We start from the raw sequence: 24090 nt of genomic DNA, 5'->3' as shown, positions 1-24090 counted from the left end.
CTTTCTGTTGGCTTTCATCTATAGTTCTGTGTGAGAAAATGGCACGAGTTTTGCACGAGCGTTGCTATCTATAGTCATGCTAATTCATGGACAGAAGCTTTACTATTTCAAGGAAATTTATTATATTCGAACCCAGCATATGTTCTAGAATTCTGCAGCAAAGAGATGTTGAGGATATTGGTTGTAATTTTGTGGGGCCGTTCTTTAACCCTTCATATAAGCAGGAGTCAACTGCGCTTTTTTGCAGTCACTTGCCAGTTTGCACTGGGCGACAGATTCGCGATAAATGCAAGTAAGTAAGGGACCAGTGCCGTAGAGTACTCTTCGTAAAACAGAATTGGGATTCCATGCAGACCTGGCCATTTATTTGTTTCCATTTCTTTCAGTTGTTTTTTATGCCAGGGATGCCTATTACTACGTCCTCCATATGTGAGTCTGTGTGTTGGTCAAATGATGATATGTTTGTATGATTCTCCTACATGACTGATTTCTTAAACGCGAAATTTAAAACTTCGGCTTTTCTTTTGCTATCTTCTACTGCAGCAGCAGACTGAACAATGAGCGACTGGAGAGACGCCTTAGACTCACTTAGCGAATTTACGTAGGTCCAGAATTTTCTTGGGTTGTAGGCAAGACCTTTTGCGAAGGTAGGGCCATGGTAGTTGTAGGCTCCGCGCATCAGTCATTTCACTGACCCACGGATCTCTAGTAACTTTCGTCTGTCGTCGTTTTCATGTTCTCTCTTAAAAAGAGTGTGCAGCGGCCTTTGATTCTTCAGCATTTTGCGAATTCCTTTGTTAAGTCGCGGTGGCTCTTTTCCGCCCTTAATCCCCTTACTCAGGACATACTTCTCCAGATTGCGATCTACAATCTGTTTAAACTTTGCCCATAATTCTTCTGTGTTCATCATACTGGAACTGAACGCTGTCATTTCATTGTCTAAGTGGCATGCTTACATTCTCTTTCTTGCAGAAATACTCTCCCAGTCTTATCACTGATTTATCAAATTCAGTAACTATAGTCACTATGACGACGTTATTATCACTACCACTGTCTCTATCCGTACTGATACTGTCGGTAAAGTCAGTTCTGTTTGTAGCTACAAGATCTAAAATATATCCACGGCATGTGGGCTATCGAACCAGCTGCTCAAGGCAGTTTTCGGAAAATGTGTTCAAAAGTACTTCAAAAGTACCTGTACACTTTGCAGTGAATCCATAGACGTCCTAGTCTACACGCGGTAGGTTAAAGTCGCCTCCAACTAATACTGCATGATCTAGATATTTGTCCGTTACTGACCGTACACTTTCTTTGAATGACTTTAAAACTGTCATGGAGGAAACGGGTGGTCGGTAAAAACATCGTACAATTAACTTGAGTGGGAATCGTCACCGGAATGATCACTTCAGGGCAACGGAGAAGTCATTTTCTGTAGGTCAGTAAGGGCTGTACAAGGAAGCGCAGAGCAAAGCCTGGAGACACTGTTTCGGCTCAGTTCTGTGAAGGCTCGCATCCACTTTTGACCCGGTACAGCTCAGAATCGTCCACCGTATCAATAAAATGGCATAATTTCCCGTTTACAGCGTGACAAGCAAACAGTCATAAGTTGTATAGATATTGCTCAAGTCACAGTGCTGCCCACAGCTCTTTGAAACGCTAAATCTGCAGCTTAGTAAATATGAGGACTATCATTGCTAGAAAAACATGATAACTTTGAAATGAATAAAAAGTCCCTGGCAATAAAATAATAACACACTTGTTTACTATAAATACTTGAATACGCTTGTTTAACTTAGAAGCTTATTGTCATTTTTCATTAATATATGTAAATAACTAGAATGAAGTTGACAGGTTCTCCCTTTCAGAGAATAAAAAGGGAGCAATAGCTTTCAAAACTGGAATGAATGTATCAACCGGAGATATAATGAGTTGTGTAATTCGTTTGCTCAAATGGCTATCGCCATGGTGCCTATTTCTGCTGGGGCTAGCTTGTGGCGGTCGCAGGGAACGAACGCATGCCGTGTAGTCAGATGAATCTCTGACGAGCGTGTTTGTTAATTTTTTGTTGGCAGTTGAATGATACAGGTGACAGGAGGTATGGCTACTGCACGAGTTAACCATAGAAAATATAAATGGGCCTTGGACACTGGTTCCAGGTAATTTCCACAGTTGTTTGTAATTACCTATTGCAGCTATTGTCTTAAGCTGTGATTTTGCTTGGCAACTCTTTTGTAAGGTTGATAGTGCAAGAAGTCATTTGTTTACTTAACATAGCCGTAAAAATCATGTTAAATGGGGTTAATGGTGGAAAAAAAGTTTTAATGCAACCTACATAAGAAGGAAAAAGGAAAGTTTATCTAGGCTCTGGACTGCAATATACTGAACACAATTGAGAAATTAGTTTTTATCAGTGATTTATTTTTAAATGACTGTGACAGTGTAAGTACTGTTCCATAGCAAATTCATGTGACACGTTCGAAAATTTAGTCCTGCAGGAATGACTGTTTTATACGCTTATTGAACATCTAAATACAGTAAGTTATCTTGTAAATACCTAACCATGTCCAATATCCTTGTATATATTCTATACATATAGGATTTGAAGGACCAAATAAATAAACAAACAAACAAATAAATCGGGGGAAGATAACTTATGTTTTGTGTTTAATAATCTGCAGACTTCTAGACCGTGAAGAATTGTTAGGTCGCCGAGGTATCAAACAGCACAGTTGACTTACCTATAATAGTGCATGTGCTGCATTAATGAGAACAGCGTTCGTCCCACTTTTGCAACAAACACCTTTAACATTTACTACGTCGTTAGCTGTCATATTTAGTCTTGTTGCTATTACAGCTCACGAAGTATCTTTGTATTAGTCCTTGTTTACAACACTTCAACATACCAATTCGTAATGGGATCTAGGGACTATGTCAGTTTTCTCTCCCCAAAGCGCAGCTTTGTTTTGTTTTGTTACTTTGTCGCACAGGTAATGGTGTTTATAACTAAATTTTCTTTAGAACGTTAAAGGTGTTACTGTTATTAAGAATTGTGTTAAACAGCTTTTTAACTTCTTGACTTTTTCTTCTGTGGTACAGGGTGTTGCTTATGTTAATACTCACTTTTTGAAGTACTACAAATAATTCAAATAAAGTGATGAAGAATAAGATTCACACATTTCTTATGAACGTAAATTATTGTTAAGGCTCTCCTAACAGTAATATGGGTCAAGTGTTAGTCTGTTCTGGTATTACAAGGATTATCTGATATTTATATATGGTGACATAAGTTGCCACACAAGTTCATCTTATTAATTCTAAAGTTATTTTTCTTCCTCATATAGAATTTAAAAATTAACTACACAATTTTTCAGTGAAGTTATTGGACATTTAAAGGAACTGATAATGCAAGAATTTTTTACTGTTAATCTTGTTAAAATGTTTATAGTTACAGATCATTTTTGTTGATGGCTCCTCAAACATCTTGAAAATTGGTATGACTTGGATGGTTATCTTTAACAACTCCTGTTTGTAGTTTGCTCGCTCACGAACAGAAAATTGTTTCTGCTGCACTCTCTAAAATAGCAAACTGGAAAATGTAAATTAAATTAATGAGGGAAAAAGTCAAGGGACTGAAATGTCACCTACTGACAGAGAGATATTGCACGGTGTCACTGTTCTATGAGTGCTGATTTGTGACATCTATAATTGTATATGGAAGCTATACTTTTTAATTTCTGTGGGTGGCAACAATTAGGAATTAACAAACATTTTATGAAAATTTTCATAGTTTACTAATTATTTGAGGTTGCTCACAATTCTAGAGGCCCCTCACAAGATACGAGGATTCAGTTTCATTATGTTAGTAATAGTTGTAGAAGTTGCAACACAGGAAAATTATTTTTGGTCAGTATAGATAAAGGTTTCTCTAATGTTTTCAGTTAACCTGTGTTTCGAGGCGAGTCTAAAGGTGGATAAAGTAATGTAGTTATAATTTTACACCCATCCCTGAGTATTGGCCAAGCAGTCTCACATGCAGCTTCAATTTCCGTCTTGTTGACTTCAACATTTCTCATGAGCCTATCATTTTTGTACTTGCTTAAATTTTCCCCAAAAATGTAACTATCAGCTTCAGGTTTTAACCAGCTTCCATGTACCTAGTATTGTGTGAGCTTCACTTCTTTTTAGGAGCACCTGAAACTTCAACACTGTTTCAAATGCTTCGCAGATAACTGCTAAAAGTTTAATACTTTTAGCTTGGGGGGAGGGGGAGGGAGGAGGAGGCATTTATTTTTAACTTAAACTGATACTTCTGGGCCTCATCCAGCTTTCATAATCTGGACTGGATGGAGAGTTATCTAGTCTTACCAATAGCATAGTCAATCCTACTTTGAAGCTCAAGTCGCTTAATTTACTATTCTCATGTTTGTTTCAAATTCGTTTGAAAGTTGCTGGTTCTGCTGCAGTAGATTGTATTAAGGATGACCTTGGTGAGGAATGACTTTGTGTTGTCCTACTGCTCTCTGCAAAGATAAATGCAGTTGGCAGTTGTAGTTACTCTGCACATGCACTTTGGTTTGAAGGGGCCACTAGAAAAATGTTGTAACCCTCAATTTAACATAGATTAGTCTTCTTATTATCCGTTGTGTTTCTGAGTGCATCACATCCTAGCACCTAGTAATTTTCTATGTGCCATTAGAAAGCAGTGTCGTCATCATCATCATCAGGATTTCCTCCCAGCGAGCCGGGTAGTAACTTTGTGAACGTTATGCCCTGTCCTGATATAGCTTTTTCCTCTCCACTGCATCCCATTTTACTCCTCTCCTCTTGAGATTTTCCTTAACCTGGTCTGTCCATCTCTTTCTAGGCTGCCCAATTGGTCTTCTTCCTGGTACCTCCATCTCCAAGTACTGGCGTGGAGTTAGTTGGGTGCATTTGCTTCACATGACCGAACCATTTCAATCTCAAAGCACTCACCCTCTCCTCTGCAGTCAATGCCACTTAAGTCTGTCCTTACATAATCATTTCTCTCTCTCTCTCTCTCTCTCTCTCTCTCTCTCTCTCTCTCTCTCTCTCTCTCTGTCTTCTCGTTTTTGTGTGGAGCTGACCTAATGAACTTCATTTCAAGTGCATGTGTTTGACACTCTTATTTATAACACAGGCCTGTAGACAATAAGCTTACATCATGATTGGCAGGAGATAAGATGTATACATGGTCTGTTTGGCTCTTTGAGGGACTTCCTTGTCCCAGATTAGATTTCATATTTGGTGGAAGACGCTAGATCCTTTTGTTATTCTGTTTAAGACTTCTAGTTTGGAACTTCTGTCCCATTATGTGATGCTACTCGGATAATTGAGGCTTTTCGCACATTCAACTTTCTCCCTCTCCAGTATGATGTGACAAGGTGTGGGTGCCCTGCTTATCTTGATTGCCAGTCTTGTTCCTACTCATAGTTAACTTGATTTTTTAAATTTTTGTGTTCCATTAAGCTAGTCTCCTCTGAACCTCCATTTCCGTCTCCCCAAGTGGTGATGTCATCAGCAAAAACAAAAGCATTGAGATCTTAAGTTTCTTCTTCCTTGATTTCTTTCATGATGGTGTCCATAAGTGTAATGAAGAGTAAAGGGGAGAGCGAACTGCCTTGCTGAACACCTCTCTTTGTCTTAAACCATTTTGATCTTCCACCTCCTACTTGTGCACTGCTCTCTCAGCCTTCATACAGCATCTGAACTTTTTAAATTAATGACTCAGGAGCATTGTTTTCTCAAGCATTCCCATATGTTATCCCTTGGTACAATGTAATATGCTTTTTCCAAATCCACAAATACTACTATCAAGTCCTTTCTTTTTTCCCAATATTTCTCCATTAACAGATGGAGGGAGAAAATGAGATCTATTGTTCCCCTATTATTTCTGAACGCATGCTGTTGTTCATCTAATTGGTGTTCTATATTTTTCCACAATCTTTTTTTCTATGACTTTTTCCATTATCTTGTGGCAGTGTGATAAACAGTGTGACTCCTCGGTAGTTGGTGCATTTCTTTCTATTACCTTTCTTGAACAATGGTATTATAATTCCTTTTTTTCCATTTGTCCGGGACTTTTTCTTTCCATATTACTCCCAGCACCCAGTGTAACCATTGTATTCCATGGATTCCTGAGACTTTAATCATATCCACTGTCAGCTCATCTACATCTACCCCCAGCTGCGTTCCCACTTTTCATCTGTTTCAGGGAATTCTCAGTTTCTAACCAAGAGATTGGATCCTGCTCTTCCTCTAATTCAACGACTTCGGTGTCACTTTCTTGTGCACCTTCCCCATTCAGTAAGATTCAAAATAATTAATCTCTTTTCTGATACCGTTCGTGTCTCTGATAATATCCACATCCTCTGTTTCAATTGCTTTTATGTCATCTCTATCAGATCTTTTACTTTTCAGTAACCCATATAGCAGTTTTTGGCACCCTTTGCTGTCCTGCTCTAGTTTCTGACTGAATATTTTCCAGCTCTTCTCCTTTTCTTCTTTCACAATTCTTTCTTTTGGAGTTTCCTCTGTTGGTATTCCTTCTCCAGTGTTGTCACCTTGTGTTCATCTTCTGGTACCAGTCCCTGGTTCTGATTTCTTTTTTCAAACACCATGTTTTTCTTTGTCATATTAAGTTTTTTAATTGCATCTTTTACTCTATCATTCCACCAGCTGGTTTCTTTGTCTTTCACTTTACCCTTTGTTTTGCCACATACGTGCACAGCACAGTTAAATATTGATGTTTTAAATAGGCTCCACTCCTCTACACTACCCCATTCAATTTTTGGCAATTTTTGTGCTACTAGATTTTGGAAACTTTTCTTGTTTTCTTCTTCTTTCTACTTCCAATCCTTAATTTTTGCATTCTTTGCACAACGTTCAAACTTTCCATATAATTTAGATCAGCTACTAGTAACCTGTGGTCGCTATCATAGTGCTCACTTGGTATGACTTTAGTGTCCCTTACTTTTCCTCCAATTAATTTGGCTGTTAATATATTGTCTATAACAACAAAAATCTTATGGCTATCGTGTTTATTGAAAAATGATTCTTCACTAAAAGGTGACTCCTTATGCACAAATTTAGAGTTTCTTCACCCTCAACATTTCGTCTTCCGTATCCAAAAGGGTCTATCACCTCCTCATATACATTTCTAGCCGTGCCAATCTGAGCATTCAGATCGGTAATTATCATAATGTTATCTTCTCTTACTTAGTTTTCCAGTTCAAGGAATTTCATTTTTCCTTCCTCACTGCACCCTTGCGGAGGTGCATACACTTAGTAAAACTATTCTTTCCCAAGTTCACTCTTGCTCTAATTATCCTTTCACTTACAAAGCTCACATCTGTAACTGGGCCAATGTCTTTGTGAAACACATCTCACCCCATTTTTTGCCACTTTATTGTGACCCTGCCGTATAATTCGTACCCACCTCTCAGCAATTTAGAGGTTTTTTTTTTCCCCCTTCCACTTGGTCTCACTCAATCCAAGGATATGAATCTTTCTCCTCTCCATCATGTCTACAATTTCTTCAGTCTTTCCTGTCAAAGTTATTTCATATAATGTTCCCACTTTCAACTTTTTTTCGTCTTTTTGTTGGGTTCCAGTTCTCTATTCTTGTTTAGTGTATCTTCTTGCATTCCTTGATTTTTTTTTTTAAGGCTGTGAAGAGCTGTCATTTGTTCCAGGGGAACAAGAAGTGCTGTCTACATTAGGTATTTTTAACCCGAGGCTCGTTCTTTGATTGAAAGCAATGACAATCTCATCTGATGGCCTGGTAAGCCTAATGCATCCAAGGATTTTCTTTCAGGGTTTACTCCCTCAGCCTTAGAAGATCCCTGTTTGCCACAAGGCAGTGGTTCCACTCCTCATTTGCCCTTAGGAGGGAAAGGGTGCCACCTCCGCCAGGTGCGTCAAACAAACAAAATTCTTCTCTGCCATAGCTGCCATTAAGGACTTGGCCATACCCATGGCAAGGGTTTGATAATGGCAAGGAAAAAGGAGAGGTTTAGGATAGGATATAGACAGGCTAATGATAGGTCATTGTGGGACACACTTCGTCTGGCTCCTCCCCTTTGGTCTGTCCGGCATGGATAACCCTGCTGTTAGCTAAGCTACTGCTGGCATAGTCCTCCGGATCCAGAGCGCACAAACCACCTTGCCCGCACAGATAGTGCTAGCTTAAGGCGGTGTCACCTGAGGAGGAGAAAGCATTGTCTACTATATAGATTATTTTGTCTTATTGTATTTATGTTCTTGCCTTTGAATTTAACCAAACATATAAAAAGCAATAACTCAAAATAAACTCTTGTGGGTTAGCACTACTTGTCCATTGTGCCTTGCGTCTTACTGATTACTAATTAGAGAAACTTTTAGTAATATCTCATTATCCAATATAGGTCTATAAACTTGTAAAATATGGCACAACAATTAGCAGAAATTGCCTTCACTGCCAGTTGAGTTGAACTGTTCAGTATCACTGTAAGGTAATGGAAGACAAACCTTCCTCTAGGCAACCATACACGGTGCTCTGTATATGAGAACTGGCTATTGCTTATTACGCAGCTAGTGGACCATCCTATCATAACAATCAAACGTGCCAACATCTTGCAAGGAAACACAGGAAATTCATTTAGAAATCTTAGTTACTTGTGTATTTTGTGTGTCTAGGACAGGAATTTATTACATGACTCTTAGAGCATTAATAATGTGAAGAGATTAATGACATACAAAGTATCCATTTCAGAGATAATTCAGTAAAGTTAGAAAGTAATGACAATATATAACATTATAATGATTGATACATACAAAACGAATTTATGAAATACGGACAGGAAGATAAAGAAACCCAGTATTTAGTGGCTTTGACTGCTGGTTTGTTAACTGCAGCAAGATCACCAGTAGTGTAGGCGTCTGGCAGGTTCCTGGAGACTAGTTGATGTTGTTGGTCCTGCTGGTCACCACACTGTCAAATTTCATCATTACTACAGAACTCCCAATTTCTGAGGTTGAGGTTGCCTTTGTACTGTTGCACCCCAGTTCTCAGTATGTTCAGCATCTTCTATCTGCCATAAGGCAGGTCTGAGCCTCTGGCTGGTCCACTCTGACACTGACTCAGTGTGCATCAGGCAAAGAATCTCGGCAGCGTCCCGGGAGATGAAGGAATTGCTGTAGTTTTCTGCATGAAGCTCTTCTCTCTTGATTGGAGTCGTGGTCATTGGGGCTTGTGTCCAAACAGGATGTGTCTGGGATCAGTTTCTTGTTTCTTTTCCACTTGTGCATCTGCTTTCATGTGAATTCCTGGGGGGGGGGGGGGGGGTTGCTATACCCATAATTTGGTACAGTTTACTGACAGGACTTGTTAGTAGACGGCCTGTTACAATGTGCCAAGTCTTGCTCAAAGACGTATCAGCCGATTTGGCGTGTGTAGAATTTTTCCAGACTTGTGCAGCTCATTCTGCTGCGGTGAAACATAGTGCCAGGTAAGATGTTTGAACCAATTTTGGTTGAGTGGGCAAGGTAGTGTCTGTAAGTTTATGGATGATATTGTTCCATGCAGATACTCTGTGTTTTACTTCTTTGCAGTGGACTTTGAATGTAAGGGAATGGTCCATCAATACTCCAAGGTATTTAGGAATGTCGTAGTGGAATAGCCGGTCTCCCCACCAAGTGATGTTCAGTTTTCTTTCAGTTTGCCTGTTTCCTAGATTGAATGCAGAAACTTGTGTTTCTCCAGGATTTGCCTTCAAATGGATAGCATCATAGTACGTGGCCAGCTCCTTGAGAGTTATTGTCAGCTGTGTCTTCAACTCCTCAAAGATTTTGCCTTGGGTAGCAATTACTGTAACACCAGCAGAAATAAATGCTCTAGCTTCATGGTTAATTGGGTGGTCATTAGTGTAGATGTTATACAAGACTAGGGGCAAGACACTTCCCTGAGGGACTCCATTTTCTGAATCCTCCACTGACTTTTCTTATATTGCTGTGTTAAAAAGTAGTCTCCAATTTTGCAACAGACATTGGATAAACAGTCTGCAGCGTGACAAAGTAATCTTCTGTTTTGCAAGAGACATTGGATAAAATATGTTAAGTGGTAATCCTTTGTAACTGAATACTCTTCTCCAACCAGCTTTTTGTGGCTGACATAGCATAGATTGCTATGGTGTCAGTGAAAGACACAAGTATGACCTGACCTCTTTCACAAATGTCTTCAATGTATTGGACCAAATTAAGGATATGTCCACATCAAGAACTCCATGCAAACGCCTCACTGCCCTTTTATGAGGCTTTTCTCAACATTTCTTAATATTATTATGAAAAGGAAAATTTGGTACTCACTATATAGTGGCGGTGCTGAGTCGCAGATAGACACAACAAAAAGACTGTCACAAATTACATTTTTGACCATTAAAGCCTTCAGCACGCGCGCGCGCACACACACACACACACACACACACACACACACACACACACACACACACACACACACACACACACACACACACACACACACAACTGCAATCACACAGCGAGCAGCAGCACCAGTGCTTGGTGGGAGTGGCAACTGAGTCAGAGTAAGGAGGAGGTGGGGAGGGGGACGGATACTATGGTTGGGGAGGCAGACAGTGAATTCCTGCAGGTTAGATGGAGGGTAGGGGAGAGGTGGGGAGGGAAGTAGTGGAAAAGAAGAGAAATAAAAAGACTGTGTGGTGGAGGAATGATGGCTGTGTAGTGCTGGAATGGGAACAGGGAAGGGGCTGGATGGGTGAGGAAAATGGCTATCAAAGTTTGAGGCCAGGAGGGTTAATGGGAACGTAGGATGTATTGCAGGGAAAGTTTCCACCAGCACAGTCAAGAAAAGCTGGTGGTGGCGGGAAGGATCCATATGGCACAGGGTGTGAAGCAGTCATTGAAATGAAGGATGTCATGTTTGGCAGTGTGTGTTTGGCAGTGTGTTCAACAACAGTGTGGTCCACTTGTTTCTTGGCCACAGTTTGTTGGTGGCCATTCATGCAGACAGACAGCTTGTGGGTTGTCATGTCCCCATATAAAGCAGCACAGTGGTTGCAGCTTAGGTTGTAGATAACCTCACTGGTTTCAAAGTTATCCCTGCCTTTGATAGGATAGGTGATGTTCGTGACCGGACTTGCGTAGGTGGTGGTGGTGGTGGTGGTGGAGGTGGTGGTGGTGGTGGTGGTGGTGGCAGGATGTATGGGACAGGACTTACATCTAGGTTTAGAAAGGGATATGAGCGATGAGGTGAAGGGTTGGGAGCAGGCAATGTGTAGGGATGGATTAGTATATTGTGCAGGTTCGGTGGATGGCGGAATACCACTGGGAGGGGTGGGAAGGTCAGTGGGCAGGACATTTCTCATTTCAGGGTACAACAATAGGTAGTCAAAACCAGTTGCTCCAGTACCGAGTCACAGAGGGGAATGCTCCTCTGTGGCCAGACAGTGGGACTTTGGGGGGGGAGGCAAATGTTTCATGCTTCTTTTGGCTCTTTTCCAGGCTTCAGAAGAGCTAATACTTTCTTTGCACCAGATCTTAGGAACTCTCAGTTTTGAAACAAAAGAGTACATAAGATGTGATGCCCACTGTATTGTAGCAGGTCCAAACATTTTAATTTGCTCTGTTCAAAGTTCATCTAGGCCTGCAATGTTATTGTTTTTCATAGACTTGAATAATGTATCCAGTTTTTTGAAAGTGAAAGGAGTGCAGAGGGAGTCTCGCACCACGCTTCCTAATAAATTTGGAGTTTTACATCTTCCTTTGGTCTTACCATTCAGAAGTAACTGATGGACAATTAGGTCAGGAGTTACCTTAGAGACATCAGGAGGAGCAGTGGTTGAATAATTGTTGAGGGTCTTCAATAATTTCCATGCATTTTGGCTGTTCTGTTTCATATCTAGATTTGATACTATATCATAGCATTTTTACTTCTGGAAGCTGATACAGTTTGCAGGAGGTCTTCACCTGTTTGGATTGTTTCCTCACAGGATAGGTCATCATCAAACATATGTTCGAATCTCTCCAAGAGAGTCTTGGAATCTCCATTAAGTTGTGGGATATAGTTCTTTCTACACCCTCTTGAGATATATTTGTGTGAGATGACTTGATCTGATTTAACAAATTCATCGTACATCTCCTCTCATTGCTCTTAAATTGCAGTTAAATTGTCTGGCTTCACAATTGCTTCAACAGAACAAATAATAGGTCAATGCTGCATGCACAGTATTGGCTTATCAACATGGTTGAAGGATGGTGGCATCTTTGGGTTGTAGATTAACATCAAACCCATCCGTTCAATCCAGTCTTCTAGTTATTATCTATTTATATCAGTTTTCTTATAGCCTCATGATGTACTGTGGCAGTGAGTCACCAATTATGTGGTTAGTTGATTCTGAGATGAAGTTAGGTGGTCCCTTGAAGCTGAAGATAGTATTAGGTGGTTTATGTATGGATGTCACTCTACATGACTCTATCTCAATGGCCTGAATTTCTATGTCAAGCATTTTATTTGATCTTTCAGTTATGTTATTCATTCCTTCTATTTTTTTTTGTCTTCAGTCATTTGTATCTCTGGAGTCTCTTGGATTAACAGAAAATCACAGGCTGCTTCTTTGCAAAAATTAGACAATAAAACTTCATCAGATGAAATGCTTTCAATATTAACTGATGCTATTCTAAGAGCTGGCTTTGAAAAATGTTGTCCTTTTTGGTCCTGATGGTGGAAGAATCTGGTGCTATGATTCCTCCTAACATTTATCATTGTACACCTGATCATCTGAAATCTCATTTTGCTCATTCAGAATAATGTTCGTTGTATGATCTTCATGGAGGCTCCTTCCTTGTATTCTGTAAATTTTACAAGACCTTAAGTTTGAGAAAAGTAACAATTTTTTTCCATCATAAAGAAATGTCATACACTGTGTGTAGACACATTATATAATACAGAATGTGTGACGTTTCTCGATACACAAGGGGGGGGGGGGGGGGAGAATTGGGTAGTATCTGTTTGCCCCAGCAGTGATCCTAATGTTGCTGAGAAATAATGTGCAGCTGATAAATTAACACCTTTTACATCAATTCGAATTTTAGACTCTTAGTATGTGCCAGAAACTGAAGTGTTTGAACATGTAAGAAAAGTACATATTCCTGTCCCCTTTCCTTGACTATCCTCACAATTCCTGCCAACCCCCCCCCCCCCCCCCCCCCTTTCACTTAATCCTCATGTGATCACCTTGGCACAATGCCTCACTCACTTTCAATACATCTGACCAAAAGCAAACATTGAACTTTACTTCTCTCAGTTCATGCTGCCATCCAACTCAGTGATTTCTTGGCTGAATGTCTACCAGCTGCCAGACATTTCCTCTTACAAGTCTTGTTATAGTGATTCCATCCTAGAAGTCCATCACAAGCTCCAATCTCTGTTAAAGTTCCTAAACCCATCCCTGATCCTATGCTGCACATCCATCTCCTTCACTACACAAACCACCTACAGCACACCCACCTTCTGTATGTTTCCTAAAACCGAAAATGTATTCACTCTGAACACCACATTGTATCTGTTTACTGTGCACCCACTGAAAGGATCTCTCTCGAGTTGGCTAACTCATATAACTCACAGTTCTCAGCTTATATATAAAGGACACTAGCCACTTCCTTCGTTTCCTCCCCAGTGTTAGACCCCCATTAACCCCTAGGTTTTGGTTTGTCACTGTTCATGCCATCTCTGTATTCACTTAACACCCCCCATGCTCATAGCCTTGCTGCCATGAAACAGTACCTCTTCCAATTTTCTGCTGTCTGTAAACACACCATCTCATTCTTAATAGGTATGGCAACGTATGTTCTCATGCACAACTATTTCTCTGTAAAAGGGAATAAATGCAAATCAACAGTATGGTCCTGGGCACCCTCATGTATGAACCTGTTCATGAGCCACCAAGCGGAATCCTTCCTAGCCATCCAGGATTCTGTTTGCTGCTTCAGGTTCATTGGCTATATCTTCTTGGTTTGCGTCAGTCATTCCTCTTCTTTTTTTCCTATCCATTTTACTAGGTCCCTTCAGTTCAGTGTGCCACCTTCTTGGACATAACCCCCCCCCCTCCCCCTCCCCCTCCCACACACACACTCTTTCATAGTAGCTCCATAAAAACTTTCATCTCCCCCCCCCCCCCCCCCCCTACCCTGCAGGTCCAGGGATTAGAATACGCCCGAGGTATTCTTGCCTGTCATAACAGGCACCTAAAAGGAGTCTGACACATTTTGGCCTTTGGGATGGTCCCGTGTAGGATTTGACCTCCTTTTTTCAAAATTTTCTCAAAGAGTGAGCCAGTTGGGGAAGGGTGCCTTACGTGGTGCGTCATGTCCATCGTGCATTGAGATCTTTAGCCCACTTTCTCTGTCACATTGCAGTCCAGCTCATTCTCCATTTCTTGGGCGAAGACACCTTCCTGGGTGTGTATTGCACTATGCAGTGTCGCTTTCTACGCCGACGATGACCCTGGACTTCTTTGCACTAAATATCTAGCACAGTAGCCAGTCCGTCGTGGTGGGGCCGCACATGTACCCTGTTGGTTGTAGCCCCCTGACAACACAGGGATTGCTTTGCTGATGCCTGTGCCGTTAACTCCCCATGTATGCCAATGAGTAGATGTCCATCACCCTGGGGCATCGGGACTCTTGGCAAAGGCCATCCTGCCAAGTGGCTTTTGATGCGGCTGGGGTGCCCGTGGGGAGGGCTCTCGTCGGAGTGGGTGGCATCAGGGCGAATGACATGCAGTGAAGCTTATTGTGTCATGACTTGCTGGTGATCAGACACCACCAGTCCTAAGTGTTCCAAGTCTCAGTACAATGCAAGAAAGTACGACGCTAAATCATTCCCCTCCCTAGCCACACCATGGGAGGAATGCCAGAGCAAGGATGACAGTGAACCTTATTCACACCAGTACTTCATATGTACAAGAACTGATGGGGACTCCCTCATTGTGGTGAAGCCACAGTTTTTTGTAGAGCATTTAGAGGACAAATTTGGGGAGTTGAAGGGCTTGTCCAAAATGCGCTCTGGTGCAGTCTTGATAATAACAGCATCCTCTGCTCAGTCACGGGCTTTACTCATTTGTAACAAGTTGGGGGAGGTTTCTGTTACCATCACATCACATAAGATCTTAAATATGTATCAGGGTATCATATTCTGCAGGGACCTTCTTTTGCAGTCTGACAATGAGCTGCGCACCAATTTAGAGCGCAAGGTGTTAATTTCATACGGCGCATCCATTGGGGTCAGAGGGATAATAAGATTGCTTGGGGTCTGATGGGTTAATAAGATTGCCACCGGTGCCTTCATCTTGGTCTTTGAGGATGACACCTTACCCGAGAAGGTCAAGGTGATGGTCTACTGCTGTGATGTCAAGCCTTATATCCCCCCCTGATGCGGTGCTTCAAGTGTGGGAAGTTAGGCATATGTCTTTCCGCTGTACTTCCAGCATCACATGTAGAGTTTGTGGATGTCCATCACATCCCAATAATCTATGTGCCCCGCCTCCCATCCATGTCAGCTGCAGTGAGCATCATTCATCTTGCTCGTCAGACTGCAGGATTTTACAGGAAGAGAGGAAAATCATGGAATACAAGACCCTAGACTGACTGACCTACACTGAGGCTAAGAGAAAATATGAGTGCCTACATCCTGTGGCTATGACCACCTCATACTCCACCACTATGAAAACTGTTGTAGCCCCATCAATTCTGCGAATTCCAATCGGCTCTCAGAGCCGGAAAGGCTACACCTGCTCCTGTGATGGTGGGGGGGAGGGTGGGGAGGGGGGGCGGTGATTCCCTCCCTGTTGCTCCCACTTCAGGAGCACTGCCCCCCCCCCCCCCCCCCCACCATCGGGGACACCAGTTCCCACCTCCCAGCCGGAAAAGTGTAAGTCTTCTTCGGCTCCTCTTGCCAGGAAGGGAACCATTGGCTCACTTTCTTCCCAAGTTTCTGCTAGTGGGAAAGATGATGCCCACCAGTGGCTGAAGTGTCCAAAAGCAGCTGGTCGTAGGGCTTCATGATCCTCCTCAGTCCCGGAGACTGAATCAGTGAAGCCCTCCCAGCCAGAGAAACCCAAGGAGCAGCGAGAAAAGTCCGAAAAGAAGACCCCCAAGACCAAGGAAATTGTGGTGGCACACACACCATCGCTACCTACAAGCTCTGTATCTGGGGATAGATGAGGTGGAGATTCTGGCATCTGCTGAGGACCTAGATCTCACCGGACTCTCAGATATATAGACTGCTCAAGCAATAATTCAGTGACAGCAAGTGACCCTGAGGCCTAAACTGTGTCATTGAATGTTCCATACCTTCCTTGTCTCACAATGTCATCCTCCAGTGGAAATGAGGTGGCTTTTTCCACTGGGGTCATTCCATATCAAATCACCCAATAAAAAATAAATTTTACACCCACCTCCTTAGATTTCATGAAATTTGGCTCAAATGGTTCTAATACCATCCTGACAACATCTGCAATTTTTTTTTGCTGTATCTGTTATAGTTTTTTTAATAAATTTTTAAAGTTTTTATGTTTTGCGTTTCCCAAACCTTCGGAAAGGGTAAATTTAATTTGTATTCAAAACTTTAAAATTGCTTATCTTAAAAACTCTTTTAGATAACATCATGAATTTTTGCAGCAAGTTTATTTATTATACACATTTGAAGATAAAAATAATACTATTTAAATATATTAATATTTTCTATGAAAAAATATATGTATATTAAAAACAAAGATTCCAAGACTTACCAAGCGGGAAAGCGCCGGCAGACAGGCACATGAACAAAACACACAAACACACACACAGAATTGCTAGCTTTCGCAACCGATGGTTGCTTCTTCAGGAAGGAGAGGGAAAGACGAAAGGATGTGGGTTTTAAGGGAGAGGGTAAGGAGTCATTCCAATCCCGGGAGCGGAAAGACTTCCCTTGGGGGGAAAAAAGGACAGATGTACACTCTCCTTCCTGAAGAAGCAACCATCGGTTGCGAAAGCTAGCAATTCTGTGTGTGTGTTTGTGTGTTTTGTTCATGTGCCTGTCTGCCGGCGCTTTCCCGCTTGGTAAGTCTTGGAATCTTTGTTTTTAATATATTTTTCCCATGTGGAAGTTTCTTTCTATTTTATTTACATCATCAAAAAATATATGTATGTATTTATATTAAAAACAAAGATTCCAAGACTTACCAAGCGGGAAAGCGCCGGCAGACAGGCACATGAACAAAACACACAAACACACACACAGAATTACTAGCTTTCGCAACCGATGGTTGCTTCTTCAGGAAGGAGAGGGAAAGACGAAAGGATGTGGGTTTTAAGGGAGAGGGTAAGGAGTCATTCCAGTCCCGGGAGCGGAAAGACTTCCCTTAGGGGAAAAAAAATGACAGATGTACACTCGCACGCGCGTGCACACACACACACACACACACACACACACACACACACACACACACACACACACACACACACACACACATCCGTACATACACAGACACAAGCAGACTTGATAGGGATTTTGCTATAAACGAGTGCGGGGTGAGCTTTTCCAATGACCTAACCAATAAAGAAATGTAGTCTTCAACACTGATAGACTGTTTGATCATTTCTGCCCTGTCTGTGTTAACCCACTGATGATTAAAATTTCTTCTTCTAAATCATAATCTTCACTTAGTTTTTCAGTTAAGTACTCAGTTAGTGCAGTATTTGCAGGACAGCTGTCGCAATGATGTAGCATGCGGTTTTGGTTTTCCATGTTGCACACAAGCATCTTAATTAGGTCTTTATAATATTCTTCAATTTTCACAGCATCCAGTAATAGTTTAACATTCTGGTGGATACTGCATACACATACAGTGTGTGTGCCTGCAGCACCAGCAAGGATACACCATTTAGGTCTCAAGAAACAAAATTTTGAAAATCCTACTTCTACCTCGGGTTCTCCCATTTGAAAGAAAAATAGAGCTCTCTCAAGTTACACAAAATGAGTCTTTTTGCCATGTACACATTTTTTTTAACACTTACTTTGTCTTTTGCTCCAGGTAGCACTCTGGAACTTTCATCCTTTTCATAAAAATCTGTTAAGTCTTACTGTATTTTCAGAAAGAGTTTTACCTTTGTTTGGACCAGGAGTTTCCAAAATACCCTTTTCAGATTTTAGCTTTCTAGCTTGTCGCACCATGTATTCACTTACATTAAATTCTTTCATCACTTTATTTCGACTCCAAGAATCTGGAGCCAAGGTCAGAGTCTGGATTTTTCTAGACCTCCCAACAGATGAAATCTTCTCTTTCATAAGAGAAATCATTACATCAAAATCTTTTGCTTTCTCAACCACACTTGTATCTTCCTCGTCATCATCAGAACTTGGTGCATCATATTTTAATGCTTTTGAAACCGCCTTTTTTGCAGTCTTTTCAATACTGCTAACCTTCCTTTTAAAATAAGACCCTTTACTTTGTTCTGACAAGCCATGAAGCTTTATCGGTGTTAAACCTAAATTATCAAGAGCAATGTTTGTTTGTACGAGGGATTCATTTCCGGAGTCCAATGATTCTAATTCAACCATGACTTCATCATCTGTTTCACTTTCATTGACTTCAACTCTTAATTTTTCCTCACAAAAGTTACGGCATGTTGAGGACAGCTTTTGTCTAGGTTTTATGCTAATATTTTTTGTCAGTAATTGTTTAGAAAGATCCAAGTCTACATTCCTCAATGATTTTTTGATGGGCTCCTTTTTTTAATTTTTTTATTTAGTGGGTCTACACATGTTGTTAGATACTTTTCAAAAATATTTAAAAAGTAGTAGCTGTGGTGTGAACATATATTCTTAAATTCACACAGATTAATTCCAGATCGGAAGTGGATCAAATCTTTTTCTTCCTCACTCAATTCAGATACCGCTTGAAACTTTTTTGAAGGTGTGTGGGTTGTTTGGAAACAGTCAGATTCTTTAAATAACCCTATGCTACAGGTTTGAATATCTGACATGCTGATTTCACTTTTGGTCTGATTACTGTTCTGGTTACTCTTATAGGATATTGGAAAAGAATCTCTATAAACTAAGTAACAGTACTTACTGATAGTTCGAATAAACTTAATAAAATACTATCCAGGCACTATTTAACACTGTAATAATTTTTTACTTCAAAACACAGGAGTAACAAAACAAAATCCAAGCGTACATTGTTACTCCAAGAAGACAAAAACTTATTTTCGGTGTCTGTCACTTGGTACTTTTTATTTTTAAAATATAATTAATATTCTTTTAAAAATTAGATAACTTTTAAACAGGTTAAAAAGCCAACATAATTTTTCTTTTATCTAATAACCTATATAATTAAGAGTATTTTAAAACAAATTTGAGCTTTCTATCGGGTCTGATACTCTAGATATTGCAGTTTTTGTAAAACTAATGATCCGTTAGCTTTTTTTTAAAAAAAAACACCCTTGTACATTTTTTCCTTTTGGAAGATTTTAATATATCTTTATGGTAATTTTTTTTAACATTTAGATATAATACACGAACTTATTCCAAAATTTCATACTGATATCTTCAGTATTCTTTTATATACAAATTTTTTTAGTTGTGAGGACATGTTTAAGTTAAGATTTCCGACCGCTGAAACAATGCCAAATCTAAAAACTTTAAAAATTTATAAAAAAAAAAACTAAGAGATAGAGCAAAAAAAATACAAGTGCTTTCAGGATGATAAAAGAAGTAATTGTACCAAGTTTCATCAAAATCTGACATGGTTGGTGTCAAGGCCTGGGTGACTTGACATGGAATGACCCACCGCCTGGCTGAGCTACGGCAACTATTAAGCTTTACACCTGCTTTCTGCGTTGCCCTCCAGGAAACCTGGTCCCCGGCAACATTCTTCGTAAGCTGCTGGAACGTATGGTATGTTGGTGGTTGGGTTGGGTCCTGGAGCCACGTAGCCTACTGGCACCATCTCAGGTTGGTTTCCACCATGGCCGCTGTACCACTGATAATATCGTGTCTCTCGAGCCTGTCATCCGAACAGCCTTTTCCAGATGCCAACATCTTATTGCCATCTCTTTTTTTTTTACGAAAAGCATATGACATGACCTGGCGACATCATATCCTTGAAACATTTATGAGTGGGGTCTCCGAGGCCTGCTCCAGATTTTTATCCAAAATTACCTCTTGCTTTGTACTTCCCATGTCCAAGTAGGTGCCTCCCATAGTTCACCCCATATCCAGGAGAGTGGGGTCGTGCAGGGCTCCGTATTGAGTGTATCTCCAATTTTAGTTGCCATTAATGGTCTAGCAGCAGCTGTCGGGCTGTCAGACTCACCTTCTTTGTATGCAGGCGATGTCTGTATTTCGTACTGCTCCACCAGTATTGGTGTTGATGAGCGGTGCCTACAGAGAGCCATCCACAAGGCGCAGTCATGGGCTCTAGCCCGCTGTTTCCAGTTTTCGGTCGCAAAGTCGTGTGTTATGCACTTATGTCAGCATAGTACCATTCATCCGGAACCAGAACTGTAACTTAATGATGATCCACTCACTGTAGTGGAGACATATTGATTCTTAGGACTGGCTTTTGACGCCAGACTGACTTGACTACCTCATCTTTGTCAGCTTAAATGGAAGTGCTGGCAGCACCTCAGTGCCCCCGCTGCCTGAGCAACACCATCTGAGGTGCAGATTGCTCTATGGTGCTGCAGCTCTACAGAGCCCTTGTTCAATCCTGCCTTGACTACAGGAGTCTGGTTTATGGTTCAGCGGTGCCCTCAGCATTATGTTTACTCGACCCAGTGCACCTCTGTGGCATTCGCCTAGCAGCAAGAGCTTTTAGGACTAGTCCAGTGACCATCATCCTGTTGGAGGCCGGAGTCCCTCAATTGTGGGTTAGGCATGCACAGTTGCTCTCCAGTTACGGTGCACATGTTCGTAGTTCTCCTGCGCATCTGAAGTACCGTCTCCTTTTACCACCCACGGCATTTCATCTCCCACATCTGTAGCCCAGCTCAGGGCTTCCAATTGCAGTTCGTGTGCTATCCCTTCTCTCCGAACTGGAGTCCTTGCTTTTACCACCTATACTTGAGGTTCTTTAACAAACAGCTTCATGGTGTAAAACTAAGCTGTGGCTTTGCCTGAACCTTTCACATGGCCCTAAGGTCTCAGTTAACCCTGCGACTCTCCGCTGTCACTTTCTCTAGATTATTGACGTGTACTGGGGCCATGAAGTGGTTTACACCTACAGCTCAATGGCTGATGGTCATGTAGACTTTGCGTATGTTCATGGACAACATATTGAACAGCACTCCTTGCCAGATGGCTGCAGTGCTTTCACTGCAGAGCTGGCGGCCACATCTCATGCTCTTGAGCACATCCGCTCATGCCCGGGCGAGTCATTTCTCCTGTGTACAGGCTCTTGAGCAGCCTACAAGCTATCGACCAGTGCTATCCTCATCATCCTTTGGTAGCAACCATCCAGGAGTCCATCTATGCCGTGGAACGGTCCAGTCATTCAGTGGTGTTTGTCTGGATCCCAGATCATATTGGAATCCCATGCAACGAACTTGCCAACAGGTTGGCCAAACAGGCTACGCAGAAACCGCTTACGGAGGTTGGCTTCTCTGAAACTGACCTGTGTTCAGAATTATGTCGCAAAGTTTTGAGGCTTTGGGAGACGGAATGGCATAATCTTGATACGTACTACAAGCTGTGTGCCATTAAGGAAACTACAAATGTGTGGAAGACCTTCGTGCGCGCCTCTTGCAGGGACTCAGTGGGTCTCTTTCGGCTCCGCATTGCCCATACGTGGCTGACGCATGGTTACCTCCTCCATCACGTGGAACCACCTCTGTGTCGCTGTGGCTCCCAAATGACGGTCATCCATCTCTTGCTGGACTCCCCACTTTTAACCACTCTGCGGCGGACTTTTAACCTTCCCAGCTCCCTACCTTCGGTGTTGGGTGACAATGCCTCAACACCAGCTTTAGTTTTATGTTTTATTCTTGAGGGTGAATTTTATCATTTGCTCTAAGTTTTAGCACATGTCCTTTGTCCCTGTGTGTCCTCCACTCTAGTACTTACAGGGTTGGGGTTTTAATGTGTTGCAGAGTGGCTGGCTTTTCCTTCTTATCCTCATGGTCAGCCAGCTATAGTAACCTGCTTTCTTGTTTTAACCTCTTCTACGTGTTTCTTGCATCTTTGTCGTTTTCTTGTCCGCTTTAGTGCTTGTTGCCCTTCAGTCGTTGATGTGGATTTTCCTTTCATTCTATTTTGTGTTGTCTCATTGTCTTATTCTCACCTTTGTGGAATTGTTTCCTCGAGAACAAGGGACCGATGGCCTCGTAGTTTGATCCCCCCCCCCCCCCCCCCTTAAACAATAGTACCTCCACATCAATAGCTGCCTTCCCTTCCACAAAAAAGTATCTCGTATAGTTTTGCCAGTCATGGACAGCCCATCCACAGTGACAAGCAATCCGTTGCCGAGAGTGCCGATAGTTTCTGAGGCCTTCAAAGATGGCAAGTAGCCTCCACCACTAAAGTGATATTCTGCTGCCTGGTCAGTGTGTGCAAAATCCTGGTTGATACTGGTTGAGGGCAATACCTACATCCAACTCTTGTCACGGAAGTTGTACTTTGCGAAAGAGCTTTCCCACACACCCACCAAACACGTCCTGTTCCATTACCTTCAGCAGAATATCATACTCCACATGTGAACGGAGACATACCAAATGACGTCTGCACAGCCTTCTAACTAGCTGTTCACCAAAATGAATGGTCACCACCAAACTTTGAACAAGAACAAAGCTCACCACACAGTACTGGAGCATACCAATTATCAGTGCGCAACTTCACTGGCTGCATGACAACATATGCCATAGAGGTCCTTCCCCAAGATTGGCTTTATCTTAATTTTGTACATAGGTATCATCTTTACAACACGTCTTTAAAGTCCCTTGGGTTAAATCCCCCCTATATTCCTTGTCCTTCAGCACCTTCCATATTTTTATGCTTTTCTTCCATCTCCGACAGCTGCTTACCACTAGACTTCAGTTTAGTTTGTCTAGTGAAATACACAAAACACTGTTCCCTCCTTTGTCCCCCTTTCCATTTTTTCTATCCTGCTAGCACCCCTGCACCATTTTAACCCCATCTTCATGTTTCATTATATACTACACACAAACTTCCATTGCCTACAGCAGAGTGAATCCTTTGATTGCCATATTTTTATCCTCTCCTGTTACTGTGCTCCTCCTCTTCCTCACCTCACCTCACCTCACCTCTCACCATTCCTCTTCTTGTTGCTTATCCCAATCTACTCCAATTGACACGTCCTGTCATCCATGTCAAGGCACAGCACTGGGACAACATAGTCTCTCATATGCTCCACCTGGCATGTCCATTGCCTCAGTTCGGCTACACTGCCAGGACATTGTAGCACTGTGTTATGTGTTTCTTTCTTTGTTACCTCTAAAGAAAGACATTATTCGGGTCATGCAAACATATTTGTGTATCCATGGGATGTTACTAAATGTGTTGGATGGAACAGAATGTTTGTTAGTTGTGTGTGTTCCATTGGACCCAGATGTTCCTTTGTCAGGGTGGAAAAGGGAAAATAGTTGAATGTTTGAGGTAGGGAGACAGAAAAAGCATTACCCGTTTTAATAAGGAAGGAGGCAAATATAATTTTTGTGTCAGTTGGCTGTATTGTAAGTGACACAACTTGACAAGTACTGACGCACTTTATAAATTTAATAAATTCATAAGCAGAATTGTCTTCGTTAAACAAATAATGTAATTCTGCAATCTTGTAACAATGTATTGATTACAGGAGCAAACAGGAGAGAAGTTCTGACCTTGCTTCACCACCTGGATATAACCCTTCAGCTGGACAAGTTTATACTGAAGCCACTAGGGAGTCTGATCCGAACCATCTCATAATTAAAAAATCATGGGAACTTGCATTGGGACCACTGAAACAGGTAAGAGCCATTACATATTGAATTGAAATTAATTTTTGTATGTGTGGTTCACTGCAT

At 41.5% G+C, this 24090-nt stretch overlaps 1 protein-coding gene across 1 annotated transcript in view; it reads left to right on the top strand.

Moving 5' to 3' along the window:
- Positions 1-1998: 1998 nt before the first annotated feature.
- Positions 1999-24090, top strand: part of LOC126334662 (ER membrane protein complex subunit 4) — a 64188-nt gene continuing 42096 nt past the window's right edge. Inside the window, exons 1-2 of the mRNA XM_049997125.1 lie at positions 1999-2156; positions 23883-24033. Coding sequence (XP_049853082.1) covers positions 2077-2156; positions 23883-24033 — 231 coding nt within the window. The 5' untranslated portion in view covers positions 1999-2076. The remainder of the gene's footprint in view (positions 2157-23882; positions 24034-24090) is intronic.

Source organism: Schistocerca gregaria, chromosome 2 (genome assembly GCF_023897955.1).
Source record: "Schistocerca gregaria isolate iqSchGreg1 chromosome 2, iqSchGreg1.2, whole genome shotgun sequence".
In the NCBI taxonomy this organism is placed as follows: Eukaryota; Metazoa; Arthropoda; class Insecta; order Orthoptera; family Acrididae; genus Schistocerca; species Schistocerca gregaria.
Note: the sequence above shows the minus strand (reverse complement) of the source record. Positions and strands in the feature narration are given on the sequence as shown.